The sequence below is a fragment of the Poecilia reticulata genome, chromosome 12 (assembly GCF_904066995.2).
Source record: "Poecilia reticulata chromosome 12, P_reticulata-male-v2, whole genome shotgun sequence".
Taxonomy (NCBI): Eukaryota; Metazoa; Chordata; class Actinopteri; order Cyprinodontiformes; family Poeciliidae; genus Poecilia; species Poecilia reticulata.
In genome coordinates, this window is record NC_088841.1 from 6,476,417 (window position 1) to 6,491,796 (window position 15,380).

The 15,380-nt window shown below is 37.4% G+C and overlaps 1 protein-coding gene across 5 annotated transcripts in view; it reads right to left on the bottom strand.

Moving 5' to 3' along the window:
* erbin (erbb2 interacting protein) overlaps positions 1 to 15,380 on the bottom strand; it is a 60,031-nt gene that overhangs the window by 19,611 nt on the left and 25,040 nt on the right. For all 5 annotated transcript variants that reach the window (XM_008423481.2, XM_017307932.2, XM_017307933.2 and 2 more), the window contains 9 exons: positions 13,528 to 13,722; positions 13,191 to 13,308; positions 10,459 to 10,537; positions 10,225 to 10,314; positions 7,328 to 7,384; positions 4,067 to 4,130; positions 3,800 to 3,874; positions 3,067 to 3,211; positions 1,662 to 1,734 (listed from right to left, as the gene is read on the bottom strand). In XM_008423481.2, the coding sequence (XP_008421703.2) occupies positions 1,662 to 1,734; positions 3,067 to 3,211; positions 3,800 to 3,874; positions 4,067 to 4,130; positions 7,328 to 7,384; positions 10,225 to 10,314; positions 10,459 to 10,537; positions 13,191 to 13,308; positions 13,528 to 13,713 (887 nt within the window). In that variant the 5' untranslated portion in view covers positions 13,714 to 13,722. The remainder of the gene's footprint in view (positions 1 to 1,661; positions 1,735 to 3,066; positions 3,212 to 3,799; positions 3,875 to 4,066; positions 4,131 to 7,327; positions 7,385 to 10,224; positions 10,315 to 10,458; positions 10,538 to 13,190; positions 13,309 to 13,527; positions 13,723 to 15,380) is intronic.

Sequence of the window (15,380 nt, forward strand, 5' to 3'; positions counted from 1 at the left end):
TTTTTTTGTCTGAAATGTTGCGAAATATAGTGAGAAATTCAATGAGTTGGCAACAGCAGTGTGAGTATTGTTAAGTGAAAACATGCAGACATGACCTGGTGGGCCAGTCAAAACTCTTACACAGGAGAGCAAAAGACAACTGTGGTTGACTTTTAGACCTTTGCTGAGGAAGATGAGGTTGATGGATAAGATCAGCTTCACATGCAAGTATCAACCAATTACTGATCTCCCAAAACAAAGGAAATTGGGGTCGACATGTCGATAAACCCCTTGTACAAATCTGAAAACTGGTATAAAACAATAAGTCAAGAAAAGCTACTAAGGTGTCATGCACTCTATAAGTTGGGTCTTTATGGAATAGAGGCAAAGAGAAAGCAATTTATGCTTTTCAGACAAAAAAAAAATTGGATAAAAGTCATGCAAAATCGGAACCGGCAGGTCAGGTGTTTTCAAGAGCGGTGATCTCATCCCTGGTCCTCACCGCCCCCCTGCTCTGCATGTTTTAGATGTGCCTCTATTCCAGAACAGCTGATTCAAAGGATTGCATGACCATCAAGTTCTGCAGAAGCCTGTTAATCACCCAGAGATACAATTCAGGTGTGTGGCAGAAGGGAAACACCTGAAACATGCAGGACAGGGGGGCGGTGAGGACCAGGGTTGAGAAACACTGCTCTAGATGCATAAAGCTGACACACTCCAAATACAAGCAGTTACATCCAAGGCAAGTTTTTGTTGGGGTTTTTTAAACATGGTATTGACTCATTTATATTCTATAAATGACATTTGAGAAGAGTTTGAGAAGAGTTTTTTGTTATTAATATTTGTTATATTGTCATGATATCATGGACAAATGTTCAATTAATTGCCAAATCACTCAAGAAATAACAATTAGTAACAGAAGAAATCGGTTTTGACACAAGAGCTTAATTTGAACATAAATGACCTGGTTAAATTACAGAGCCAAGGGAGTTTATCAAACAAAATAAAGATAAAAAATAAAAAATAGAAAAAGAGCTTGCGGAGGCTAAAATCCTTCCAGGGGATTAAGCTAAATCATAGGCTTTGTCACATAATCTGTGTCAAAGCACACAAGGAAAAGCATTCTGACATATGGGATAATTGTCAGTGTTTGTAAATAAAAAAGGGGGGGAAAATGATTTTGCAGCTGCAAATGCATTTGTCGGTTAACATAGATTTAGGTATTTGATGGATGTGAGATTGAAATGGTATTAAAAAAAGATCAAATAGATTTTAATCTTTGTACTCAATCTTTGCAGTCGATCGAGAGTCACTGTATTCGGCAGCGGTAACATGAACCTGTCTGCTGTGCACGAGATCAACTTTTGAAAAGTTAAAACCGTTTTAGTCGATTAGAAATTCGTCTGAGGATTCACCTCAAGCTCCTTCTCAGATCAGTCTTGCATTAAATACACAATACTAAGCTAATGTGATTTAGTCCACAAAGTAAAAACTATTACAGGAGGAATTTAATATTTTAAAACAATTCAAAAGAAGCACAATCATAATGTTCTGTGGGAATATCCGATTTAACCCCGGAGTTTATCTGATCAGTGACCGGATGATGGAAATAGCACAATAATCCACTGATCTCGCTGGTTTTATTCTGCCGATTATTTCAAAGCTACTGCCTCAACACTCACCCCCCGATGGAGTCCGGTAAATACATCAGCTGGTTTTCGTCCACCTTCAGCGTCGTCAGTTTCTTGAAAGAGCCTTAAGACAGGAAAAAAAGAAGAGACTGAATCAGGAAGAGGAAGACAACAATCCAGGATAGTTATTGATTATCACTTGCTGTTAAACCACAAAGAAGAGGCTCCATTAGAGCAGTTAATTAGATTCGCTAATACCGACATCAATACTGTATAAAGCTTAGAAGTACTCAGCTCTGATGCTGAAAGCAGTAGGAAGCAACTCAGACGAGTTTTAAAAAATAAATAAATAAATAAAAAATACACCTCATCTTCCCAATATAACACCAAACCAAATCACCAAACTGGTAAATCACATTTGTTATCATTACCTACTGATGCAATATTTGTGTAAACACACAATTATGTGCATCTATGTCCATCCAAAGCTGTGTGACCAATCTGTACCAATCTGTATATGCACTTTTTTAAATTTTAAGTAGCAGACACTGAATGAAAGTCAATATGTTACTTTAAAAATTATGATTGATTATAATTTTTGTATGAAAACTGCAAATATTCACCCAGACAAAGAAATACAGGATAATTACTTTCATGTATGTTTTTCATCTCAAGTTCCAACAATTTTCAAGATTTTCCTGCAAGTTCCTGTAACGTCCTAGAGATCAGAGTAAAGATCTAATTTAGTTTGTCCTATCAGAACAACACGAAGCCAGCATTTACTACCACACTGTGGTGAAGGGCTGGTCACACTTTGTTTTGTTTTTTTTGCTATTTGGATATAATTAGATCAGCTTGTTTTTAAACATCTTAAAACAGGAGGTCTATCAGATTAATTTCAGAATCTTTGAGACTTTGTGAATTTGTGTTTATTTGGAAAAACGGGAGTTTTGAAGATTAAGACACTTTCAGCCTAAACCCATCATCCAGGAGGGATAGGAGAAAATAAAGAAGTGCACATTTATGTGGGAGTGCCCTGTCAACAATAAAACAAAAATCTCATAAATCAATGCAAGTTTTACATTTTCCAGAAATTCAGGTTCTTTAAGAATTAGGCAAATGAATACATTCTGGAAATCCAAAACTTTTCCATACTCCTCTAGATTTAAAAAAACACAATCCTTTAAGTTTTTCAGAAGAAACCCTGCTGATATGGTGACTTTTGTAGTAAACTAGCTTTTACATGGGTTAACAAGTATCTCTATATTTGGAATTTAAAAAAACCTTATGGATACAATTGAAAAGAAAGAAAGTGTTTTGAGAAAGCTGCTGGTATTTACAGTAAATGCACTTTAACCACACAGGAAATCTTAGAAAACACCTGAGATAGGAATTCAGCGAGTCGTTTCGTAACAGACTTTTATCGAACGAGGTGCAAGCGAACTGTGATCCTCACCAATGGAGCCGGGCAGCTGTGTGAGGGCATTGTTTGAGAGCAGGAGGTCCTGCAGGTTCTCACAGCCGGAGAGTTTTTCATCCACCATTTCCAAGTTGTTCTTCGACACATCCAGATAAACCAGCTGTTTCAGCATCCCCAGCATCTGAACAGACGGGAGGCGGCATGTGGAAAAAGATAAATAAATCAATAAATCATAGATGGGAGAGGGTGTTAAGAGAAACATCATCTTAGCTGTGGAATACGTTCGCTAGCCTGAAGTTTCATATTTTGAAAGCAAAAAAGAAAAAACAACAACAAAAAAACCCACATATTTCACATGTATTGGAAGATTTGCAACCAACCCTTTCGTTTTATATGCTTGACGGACTTCATTGCTAATAAAAGGCCAGTCTGTGATTACAGCTGATGCTGCTGAAATGATGCCAGCAGAACTAATGCTCTGACCCAGTTTGCAGCAAAGCAGGGCCATTTGGATGAAAAATAAGTATCTCACAAAATGAATTCTGAATATCCATACATCGGGATGAATCATTAACATCTAAAAAAAAAAAAAAAAAAGGAAAGAAGAAAAACGGGAAACGCTGCAGATTTTCAGGCCACTTTCTTAAGACACACTCAAGCAGAAAAGAAAAGCTCTACTTATAAAGAAGGAAAAACGTAAATTTGAAGGACAGTTTTGGTGAAATCTGCTGAAAACACAACTCAAATTTTTAGTTTTTATTTTTTTTACCCCAGGAAGAAAAGTCAGTTTGTTCCCATCCATCCACAGCTCCTTGAGTCCATTCAGGTTCTCCAACACCTCAGGCTACAGATCAGAAAACACTTTTAAAGTTTTGTTGGAAAGATACGCAACATTTTACAACTGTACTATAAAATATTAGTGAAAAAATAAATAAATAAATAAATAAATAAGCAAGCCAATTAAGAAAGCGGGGAGACGCCGTCACCTCTGGAGAGGTGGAGTGCTTTGGGCAGCGACAGACTGACAGCTACTTACCACTTCAGTGAACTCATTACTCCCCAGGTCCAGCCTCTCCAGCTGTGTGAGCTTCTGCATGCTCCTATCGACACACGAGATGATGCACATTCAAAAACCGAGCCACAGAAATGTCTAGAACTCCATACGGGATTTATGCGACATGCACAGTAATGACTGCAAATCCATGTGTTGGTCCTAAATCAAAAAGCAAAGTCAAAAGCAAAAGCTGTGACTGCAAGCGATGCGGAACATATGCTAGGAAAAGCAAGCCAAGGAAGAAGAAAAATTAGAGAGAAAATAATAATTTTTTTTTTTTTTTTGTACATTTTTGGATATTCTCCAGCCACTGACTAATGAACGATATGTGGAAATATATTTAGCTTTTGGAGCTTAGTTGTGACAGAATCGCATTTTTAATGAAGGAAAATGTGACGTATGCTCGCCCTGAGACAGGCTCCACAATCTGCTTCACACATTCAGGTCACTGGCTCCCATTAGCAGCTACACTGTAAGCAGGCAGATAAAACTGTTAATGTTCAGCTGCTTGTTGTTTTGACATTATTTGACTGACTGATGACAGCAAAAACTAAATGAAAAGGTTTGTATTCTTTCTAGAATAAAAGGGGGGAAAAAAATCTTGAGTCTTTTTGACATAAAATTGATGACATATCCAAATACACATCACAAAAGGCAATTTATATATATAAAAAAGAGCAATCTGAACAACCACATCACTTAGTGCAGGTATCTTCACAGATTTGTTTTTGTATGATCAATGTTTTTTGTTACAATAAGCTGAAATCAGGGGTTTGAAATAATTAAGTTTTGATTAAAGAACAGAAAATTAATAAAGAGTTCGGAAAAGTTGCAATACCAAGTGGAAAGTTGGAGATGTCACACCAACCCAGATCTCTAGTATAAATTTAATCTGGCCGACTTGTATTTAAAATGTCCCGAAATGCATCTCATTAAAACTTACACACACTGTATTATACAATCTTTGTGCAAACATGTTAATTACAGTGTTTATAACATCAAAACATAGAGAAATGCATTATTGTCACTTAGCATTTTCAGTGGCTGTGTTTCCATTGACCATATAATTGAACAACTTGAGATTTTAAAAGAAATTTGCTCAATGGAAACACGGCAGTTAAAAAAAAAAAAAACAGTTTTTCGATAAAATGTTTTGGCATTAGGATGAGCAGGGTTTTTTTTACCGTACTGAAATTGGTTTATACAGTATCACCAAACAGCAATGAAAACACTTTCTTGACTATTACTGATGCAGTTTAGAGCAAATTTGTAATGGAAATGCACCTAGAGATAAAGTCCAATATTTTTAAACATGGCGACTGGTCGACTCTGTCCATTTGCCATTTTGTGCATTTTAATGTGGATTATTTCAGGGGTGCACCAATTGATCAGTTGGCCGATAAAACAGCCTCTATTTCCTTAATTTTGGGATTCCTGCATAACAAACCAATCTTATCCACCGATCTTACCTATCCCGGAAAAGGTCTGAAAATCAAGCACTGTCAAATTGGGCAACCATAAAGTCAATATATTTAGCAACTTTTTAGACAAAAAAAAAAGAAGAAAGAAAATCGAATCAGGTTTTTTAAAGATTGGTGATTGGCCAAAAACGTGCAATTGGTGCTCTTCTGGTTGTTTTGCATCCAACATGTTTGGACATTTTACATAACAACAAAGAATGCCCCATCGCTCTATGAATGAATTAATATTCAACTTCAGTTAGTTTAGCTCAGTTTAACTCAAAATTTGGTTTGATGATGTTATATTTACTAACTGATTTAAACAAGGATTTGAAGCAAACTTAAGTGGAAAAGGGGCGCTATATAAAGTTTTCTGAAAAACGGAAGTGCCCAGTAGATTTGTTAATGAACATTCAGCTTCATAATTTTTGAAAACAATTAGAGGAACATATTTCTACATTAAGAACTAAGCCAATAAAAAACATAAATACTGTTTGGGAACACATCTGATAAGGCCTCCAGTCGAGGGATTGAGCAGTGTTACCTTGAACTTGACTCATACTCAGTGCAGGATGGAGCGCTTGAGGCCCACCGCTGTGGAATTTCTGTTTTCCTTTCATGCGCTTCCCATAAAGCAACGCTATCAGACTCACTGCACCAATTATAAATATAATTTAAAACCTCTCAGCAACGAGGTTGAGTGTAAAATCGTTACTCATAATAAAGAAAGCAAGTATTTGCCAGCTTTCCCATATTACTGCATTGAAGCTGGCAAGAACCTGAGCTGCCTTTGCAGGTTGAAATGGGGGTAAGAACAAACTGTGCTAGCTCAACTTGAAAGCGGGGTCACTGGTGGAAATAAATCTCGACCTCCTCATGACCCAAATGTGTGTCGAGTCCTCTTTAAACGTTCAGTTCTATAATGTAACGAAGGAGGGGAAACGATGCCGAACTTTTCGTATGGAAACCCTGAGAAAGACTTCTGCCGCGACCCTTGCGCGCGCACGTGTGTTTACATTTGCGACGTGCTTGCGTGTTGCTCTGGCAACCTTCCCGATCATTAGTCCTTTTCTTTTGTCGGGCCTCCAGCTCCTAACAGGTCTGTCCTGTGTCACATAAACACAGCAAAGAAAAAGAAAAAAAAAAAAAAAAAAAAAAAAAAAAAAAAAGACGGTCCGTTGACGAGCCGCACCGCAAGCACCAGCCCGGCCTGTCAGTCACTGACAACAGTGAGCATGAGAACAAAAGGAAACTCTGCCAGAGGAAGGAAGAACTTAAAGGAAAGTAGGGAAGCACAGTTTTGCAGAGGAAATGGGAAGGGCATGAAATGATGCGGTAAGTGAAGCATGAAAGAGAGAGAGAGTGAGAAAAGGAAAGAAAAAAAGAATCTAACTTTGGTGAAAAGCACTGGGAGCCTTCGCTAATATTTGTGGGACATTCAGTCCCCCCCTCCATCGCCACCACCTACCACCCCCTGTGAAAATGGTGAAATAATCCTTACCCCTGTGAGTTAGCTGGGGATTATAAAACCTGTCACAGCAAGTGGCCAAATGAGGGAGCTGGGGGGTTGGGGGAGGGGGGGTTATGTAACATAGTGGAATTCAATACGGGCAGAGGTGTGGAAATAAAAAAAGAAAAAAGAAAAAAAAGGAGGCTGATGAAGTACACAACAGAGATGTATTAGAGGACCAAGAGGCAGTGATAAAGACCAGCATTATATATGGCAGATGGATAACTTTACAGGAAAATGCTTTGGATGTTTGTTGGATGACAAACCACCTACTTTGGCAGCATCTTTAACTGGTTCTCCCTCAACTCCAGGATCTGCAGCTTCGTCAGCCTGCAACCAGAAAGAGAGTCAGAGTCAAATTTTTCTCCAAATACGTTACAACCTTTGAGCTTAGGGTGCAGCTGTCTGTGTCTCATTAAAAGTCGAGATGCGATTGGAAAAAGTAAATAAAAAGCAACACAAAACAACAAAAGTACATCTCAGGATCTGATGCACAGAGCTGGTAAGTGTCATGTAATTACAAAACATCTCATTCGACCTCGCCGTGATGTAAGGATGACGCTTTTACATAACACCCAGCTTTCACAGTAGATTGCATTATGCAAGTACATTTCTCTAAGTGGTTGTTTTAATCAAAGCAACCATATTTTTTCAAATAAGCATTTTGGATTTTTAATAGCTTATTTAAAGTTTTGCCAGATTAATTTTAAAACGATCCCTTTTTCTTTCAAAATATTTCAAAAATAGTTCATAGAATGTCAGTGAGATATACTGGAAGCCTCAGTCACTAATTGATAGAAAACGTTATGTATTTTCTGATCTGTGAACAGTCTACACCAGTGGTTCTTAACCTTTTTTGAGTTACCGAATCCATCAGTTTCAAATGCGCATTCACTGAACCCTTCTAAATAAAATATGATTCCCCCCCAAACTCAAGACATAGGGGTGACCCAACTAGAGTTTAGTTGTGTCACCCCATGATCACTCAGTCTTCTTAAAAGGTAGAGTCTCTGAGAACAGTTCTTCAAAATATAGTCAGTGTTTTCAGCAAAGTTGAGCTGACTCTCCAGGAACGACCCAAGGTATTTAAAATTTGCCACAGTTTCAACAGGTTGGCCATCAAGAGAAACTGGAACCACTTTAAGGTCTTGTTTAGATCATTTAATTAGCTCTACATTCTTAAGAGAATAAAAAATAAATAATAAATAATAAAGACTTTGCGTTATTCTGATTTAGTAATGTAATTATATTAGTTGTGTTACCACCTCCACGCCACTAGAGGCAGTACCAACCCCAAAAAGATGCGACTAAGGAGCAGATTTAGAAGTACACCGAAAGCTACAGAATTTGGTAGAAACTGAGCTTTGCTGAAGTAAATAAAGACAAAAGTTCAAATCCATGCTGAGAGTGGAGCTCCTTCAATCAGGGCTCCTCTGCAGCACTGATTGGCTAAGCAATGTAACGTGATCCTCTGCAGCAAGTGATGGCAAAGCGGGGCGCGTCATCACGACTTTACACAAGTGTGTCTTTACCTCCGCAGCAGAGGCTCCGCCGAACACCTGAGACCGACTCATCAAAACCCTGGGGTTCGATCAAACCCAGCTTAAGAACCACTGGTCTACACATAGGCACTCTTTAGTGTGCAAGTTGTTACCGTAAGACAACGACTCAAATCTGTTTCACCTCAAGGAGGGACTGAGATACATTTTTGTCAAAAAGACCAAAATCAGTGAGGGATCAACCAGTCACTGTCAGGCTCCTGACTCGCCAGACAAGTTCAAAGTTCAATAAAATGTTCCAAAGCCCAACTAGAAATGCAGTTATTTAATAAAGAAAATATTGTAAAACTGAAAAACAAAAAACAAGAAGAAGTCCATATCCACCACAAACAAAAAAAAAAGCCCTACAATTACATATTTTAAAGTCATAACTTTCATGGCAGAAGTAGATAAATTCATAATGAAGCAAATAGATTAATCCACCTTGTGGACTGTTCTTGATGTCAAAAAATAGATCCTTAGTTACTGCAATCTTGTTTATTCTTATGCAAGAAGTGACCAAATTTAGACAAGAAAGGAAAACTTGGCTCAGAAACTGAGGAGTAACATTTATCTATTTTAGAGGATGACTATTCATGAGGTCATTTTTAGAAGGAGGGAAGATCAAAAGAGGTCAATATAATGACAACACAGTGAGAATTAGCTCAGTATGCCAAAAGTCACGTTGACATGTTTTGAGTATATTGAAATAGTCATATTCAATAAATTAGACAAAACATACTGATGAGTGTTGTTTGTCCGATTAAAAGTGCCTTTTGAAAATAGCCTTTAAACATACTTTTTATGAAGCCCATATTTAGGTATTGAATGTCTTTTTAGAGGTTTGCTGTAATATTCTAATGTGAAATGTCATGGGGTTTTTTTTAGCTGTAAATGGAAAACTGTCATACCAGAAATAAAGTCTCTCCAACATCCATTTGTGTGTAATTCATCTATATAATGTTTCCTAAAACAAAACAGACCTTTCAATACTATCCCAATTTATTCAATGTGTCTGTACAATACCAGCTGGTGACATTGGTTACCAGGGGAACTGGGTCATATTTGAGGAGACAGCCAGGTTTAGTCATTAAAGATCACAGAAAATGTAAATAAAAACAACAATCTGCCTCCGAAAAGAAAAATCCGTTATTGATGCTGCTAATTATTTACACTGTAAAAGTAGTCTTCCTTTATATTTATCCTGTTTTTTATATAGAAATCCAAGTCTAATCCTCCTCTGCACATATGCAATTTATAGTCAAAAATATTCATGCAAATTGTACTAATTGTGTAGTGATGCTCTTGAAAAATAATCAATTAAGAATTTGACTTGACTAAATGTAGTGTTTCAATTGTTCATTCTATGTTGCATGACTGTGTTTTATGATATAAAGCACTTTGAAATGCCTTGTTACTGAAATGTGCTATTCAAATAAAATTTGACTAATAATTTTAAGAAATTTGCAGAAAATTTTATTTAAAATGTTGGTAAAAGAATCATTTTTTTACTTTACACAGTAGATGGATTTTTTTTTATTTTTTAAAACCAACAGAAACAAAAGACAGTTTTTACTTAAGTTTCTTGTTTTTACAAATTGCTCTCCAATACAGACTGGAAAGCAAACCGACCTGCCAAACGAGGCTGGTAAAAACTCAAGGAAGGCATCATTCACGTAGAGCTGCGTCAGACTGATGAGCTGAGTGAAACCCTCTGGGAGCCTGGCAAAAACACAGCAACATAGAGCATTAAAGCACAAAAACCTCTCAGAAGGTCCTTCAGAATCAGAATACCTGGAAGTTTGACATCTTAATAAAATGTAAGGCCCTTAGAGGTTGCATTAAATGATGGGAATGTGCACTCACTTGGAAATAGGGTTCACACTGGCTTCCACAACAGTAAGGACTTTGCAGTTCTTGATGTTTTCTGGGAACTCTTGGATACCTTGAAGGAAATGATGCAAAAATAAATAAATAAATAAAAAAATCAGTCACTTAAAACTGCAAAAATGTGTTTCCACGTCCCATAAAAAAAAGCCATTTCACAGCAGTGTTTGCATCGTTTCATTTTACGAGCCCTTTATAAACACAGAAGATTAAAAAAAGTTACATCTTAAACATTTTTTCTTAACCAAAGAGAGAGAGAGAGCTGGGACATAAAAGAACAGGAGGGGAAAAAAAGAAATAAGAAAAAAAAAAACACCACTGAATGTCAGTCTGCAAGTTTTCACTAAAACAATGTATAAACTACAAGAAACAGAACGTGATCAAGTCCCTGGGTTTATTTCCTCTACTTTGTTTTGTGTCTACAACACTTGGGCTGAAGTGTTTGTGTTCAAGGAGAAGCTTATTTTAATGCAAACATGACTCAAGCAGCTCTGGTTCATGAAAAAAAAGAAGGAAAAAAAAAAGGAAAAACGGGCAGTAAGATCCAAAACCGTGTTTGTTCTCAGCTGCCTATGCACTCATTTATTTTAATTTAAATGTTTAAGGACTGACGCAGTTACACCAACACTGTGTGATAAGGTTGTTTATATAAAAGGGTGTCAAGCTCATTTTCATTTTGGGTCGTGAAGATCATGAATGCTCTTAATGGGCCAGCTGTGTCAGAACGTATTGATAAAATCCATTAAAATATCAATAAAAAATGAAATGGTGAACATGTTTTCACATTCATCAGCCCCTACAGGATTTTATGATTGGTTATGGAATTTTTTCGCGATCAAAATCACTGATTTTGTGGAGCTAATTTTGAAATATTTACAAAAACTTTTACACCATTTGCGCATATGTATGACGGAAGATGTGACTTTTTGTTCGATCACAGACTATAATTTGACACCAATTAAGACTGCATTAAACATAAGGCACCAAGTGTGTGCCTTATGTCAAAATAAGGCACACACTTGGTAATAAAAATGAAAATAATTTAGTTTTTACTTTATTTAATGAATAAAAAGCCTTAGAAGTTTGAACGGCTCTCCTTTTCAGCTACACTCAACTCTGATACTCAAATAAAATGTGTTCAGGTGGGAGAATCTCTTGACACAACAGCTATTAGTCACATTCCACACACACCTTTATGAAAGAGTGACAAGAGGAAAGCTACTGCTCAAAGGAAGCCATGTTTGTTATTCGACACAAACCATAATAGGGGGCACGGGACTGAAGCTCGTCAGAGGAGGGCAGGAAGGAACTTTCTGGCCAATTTTCCAAACACTAGACTAGAATTTTACCTTCCTGCAGGACAATAATCCTAAATATGGGTGATCCGATGTAAAACCTAAATCCAATCGACGCAAATCTTGTTTTTGTTTAGAATCACTTTTCATCCAATGTGAATTGAGTGATTTTCCAAAGGACGAGCAAAAAGGTCCAGATGTGCAAAGCTAGCAGAGATGCACTTCTAAAACACGAGCACCAACTTAGAGTGGCTGGCTGGGAGAGCACATACACAATTTCTCTAATCTGTTAAGGCCCAGTATCATTTTTGCTCCACCACAATAACACAGTACTTTGTGTTGCTCTGTCACATAATATCAAGTTGCATAAAAGTAGGAAGTTTTTACCGTGACAAAATAGGCAAATCTCCAAAACTGCCAGTTTCCCAACTTTATCAAACTGCTTCAATGGGTGGCATTATGTGATCTCCAGCCACATAGAATCATCTTATAGCACGATCAAGTAACTCTGTTACCTTCAGTTGTTATAAAAATTTGATATGTATCAAATATGACTTAAATGAAATTTTGCTTGCTGATTTAACGCCTTGAAATTGGGCCTCTCTTTAAAAACTCCTGTTCTTTCTGAAACTCCGCTTTCAGGAAGTCAGCACAACATGGCTCCTGAATTAACCCTTTAAAAACATTTTTGCCAACGTTTCACTGAGAGAGTTCCACCAGGTGTTTGCTAATTGCTGCTGGCTAGTCTGAAGGAGTTGAGTATGGGAGTCGCGGGTGAAGGACGTTCTGTGGAAGCTCACAGGAGGAGTTTTGTCCTTGAATGTGGTGTTCGGTCCCCCACAGGACAGCTGCATAGTTGCTATGGGAGATTCATGGATGGATGAAAAAAATCTAAACAACACTACAGGAATGTTTTTTTGATGAGAGAACATCATAGCATGACATAAAGCTCAAAAAAGTAGATTTTATTTAATACTGTCCCCTTTAAAAAAAATAAGCCTAACATTGAGAATAGAAATCTCAGTACGAACCCTTATAACAAAGGAATGACAGTTGTTTTATCCCAGCATCATTGAGAAACAAGACGGCAAGCATGGACTTGCTCAGCCATCTTTGTTTTGAGACATCGTACTGTGACGTCATTTATTGAACAAAACTTGTGCCCTATTTCCCTCAGAGTCTCCAGGGTGTGATCCAAAAAAAACAGCAATTAGGAGAGAAATTTTTTCAAAGAAAAGATAAATGCCCGTTTTAGCAACCCTGGGCTGCTGATGGGCAGTTTTAGCTGATCTGAGATCAGAGCTGTGTGTTCACCTGTGCTTCAAAAGCAGTTCTTGCGTCTGCTCAATTTCTAAGAAGAAAGCAAATGTAGATGGAGAATACAATCTTTTCTCTTTTTTTTTTTTTTTTGCTTACTGTTTTTGCTGACATCAAGCTCCCTGAGGTTAATGAGATTTGCGATCGCTGCGGGCAACACCGTTACGTCATTATCTGGCATGCTCAGCCGGTTGAGTAACTGGCAGTTAAACAGTTGCTGGAGGAGGAGAGAAGAAGAAGAGCAAGTTAGGAACATTTCTAACATCACGTTAAAGATGTTTAATTTAAACGTCAAGAGGAAAGATTGATGGCTTAAATGTTCTAACATTATCACTGCTTCCATCATATCCCACTAAAAACTTGTAGGTTTATCAACAGCACAAACTCTATCTTGCATTGTGAACCAGCTTTTCAGAAATGTTCAAAAATGTCGTACTTTAGGCAGTTCCTCGATCTGGTTGGCATCGAGGTAGAGCTCTTGCAGCGTCTTCTCGAAGCTGAAGATCTCCTTAGGTACCGTCTCCAGGCTGCAGTGGGAGTAGTCCAGAGATGTCACCACCTCCTCCTCACCCCTCAAGCACCGGCACGGCACCAGCCGAACAAAGAAGCTCCGCTTGGACATCGTCACGGGCTGGAGGGGGAGAGAATTACAATTAATTGTTGCAGTAATTCGGGGGTAATTTTGTGTCTGTGTGCATAGTGAGAGAAAATGTAGTTTCAAAATCCTGTGTAGGATTTCATCTTTTATCTTGATGACAAAAGTTCAACGTAAAGCTTCAACACTGTAAAGAAAACAGTGGATTACTTTTCTTTAAAATTAAGGCTTTAAATCAAACATTTGATGCTACGATACTTGTATATACATATAAATATAAAACAGAATGCGGCAGATCATTTCTGTCCAGCGTGAAGCTGTTAGGTATAGCTCTGGGACCGTTTTCTATATTTACTCTTGGGTCGCCTCAGAGCATGACTGGCTGATTTCTGATAAACATGCATTTCCTGGAACGTTTTCTGCGACTCGTTTCTTCTTATCCTGCCCAGCGTTAACGTTGCCGTGGCAAACCGAACTTCCCACAGCAGAGGAGCTGGCAACACCGTCAATGTGCAAAAGAGTTTTAAAAAATAAATAAACTAGCACTGAGATTTCTTTTTTTAATGAACACTGAAAGTGTCAAATTACCTTATTTACACAAGCAAAGAGGACAAACTATGCACAAATATCTACTTACATTTTGTGTAAAGTTACAAAATGTATTTAAATAGATGCATTTTGTAACTTTGTATACAAAATGTATCTTTATGATAGTTCTATGATAAAGAGTTATTTTTAGTTCTCTTTATTATCTTGTTGAGAAAATGCCTCATTCCACTGGTCGACCATGTGGTGACAATACGCCTGTCAGGATAACAAATTTTGCTGGACAATAAATTGTTCCAGACGTTATTGTGATAAACGATAATATTGTTGCTTAGAGAAAAAATAATATAATGGTAATGGCATAAAAATGCCAGAACATTGTTAAAAGGTCAATAAACTTTAAATTCTAAAAAACATTTAAACATTTAAAATACCCAAAATAAATAAAATAGAAACAACACATAAGATGAATTATAAAGTCTAGTCATGAAGGGGCAGACTGAAGACTTATCATCCAGTTGTTAGTAGAAAGAGAAAAACAAATAAATCAAGTAAACTTGCTTTAATTTATCAAGCGAATAATTGATAAATAGGCCTGTCAAGATAAATTTTGCAGGATAAGTTATCGCAATAATTATTGACATAAATGATAATATTGTTGTTTTAAGACCCGTTTGATTTTTCTTTACTGTCTATGACTGCATATTTTCAAACATTCAGGTTGTAGCTCATAAAACGAATGTAAAGCGTTAGCTATTATGTAGCTGCTGCTCGCTGAAAACACTTTTCTTACTGCAAACAGTATGAATAAAACAAAGACGCCTCAAGTCGCTCAATGAAAAGTCAGACAAAAGGGACGTTGTAGAGAAATGTTAGCGTACATTGTTATTCCTCGAATCTGGGGTCAACGCCACAGTTTTCACTAAGTACAGTGCCCAACATGGAATGCGCGCTGGTCAACAGAGGCTTTGTTCACTGGAGCTTGCAGAGAATGTGACTTTTCCTCCCCCTCATCTTAATCTGAGTGCTGCCACAACACATAATCTCAGCACACTTCATTCACCGTGAATCTTCACAGTCCCGCCGAGCCGGAACATGGCGATGGTCTTCCTCTGAATAAAAGCCAGACTGCGTTTAAATTGGAAACA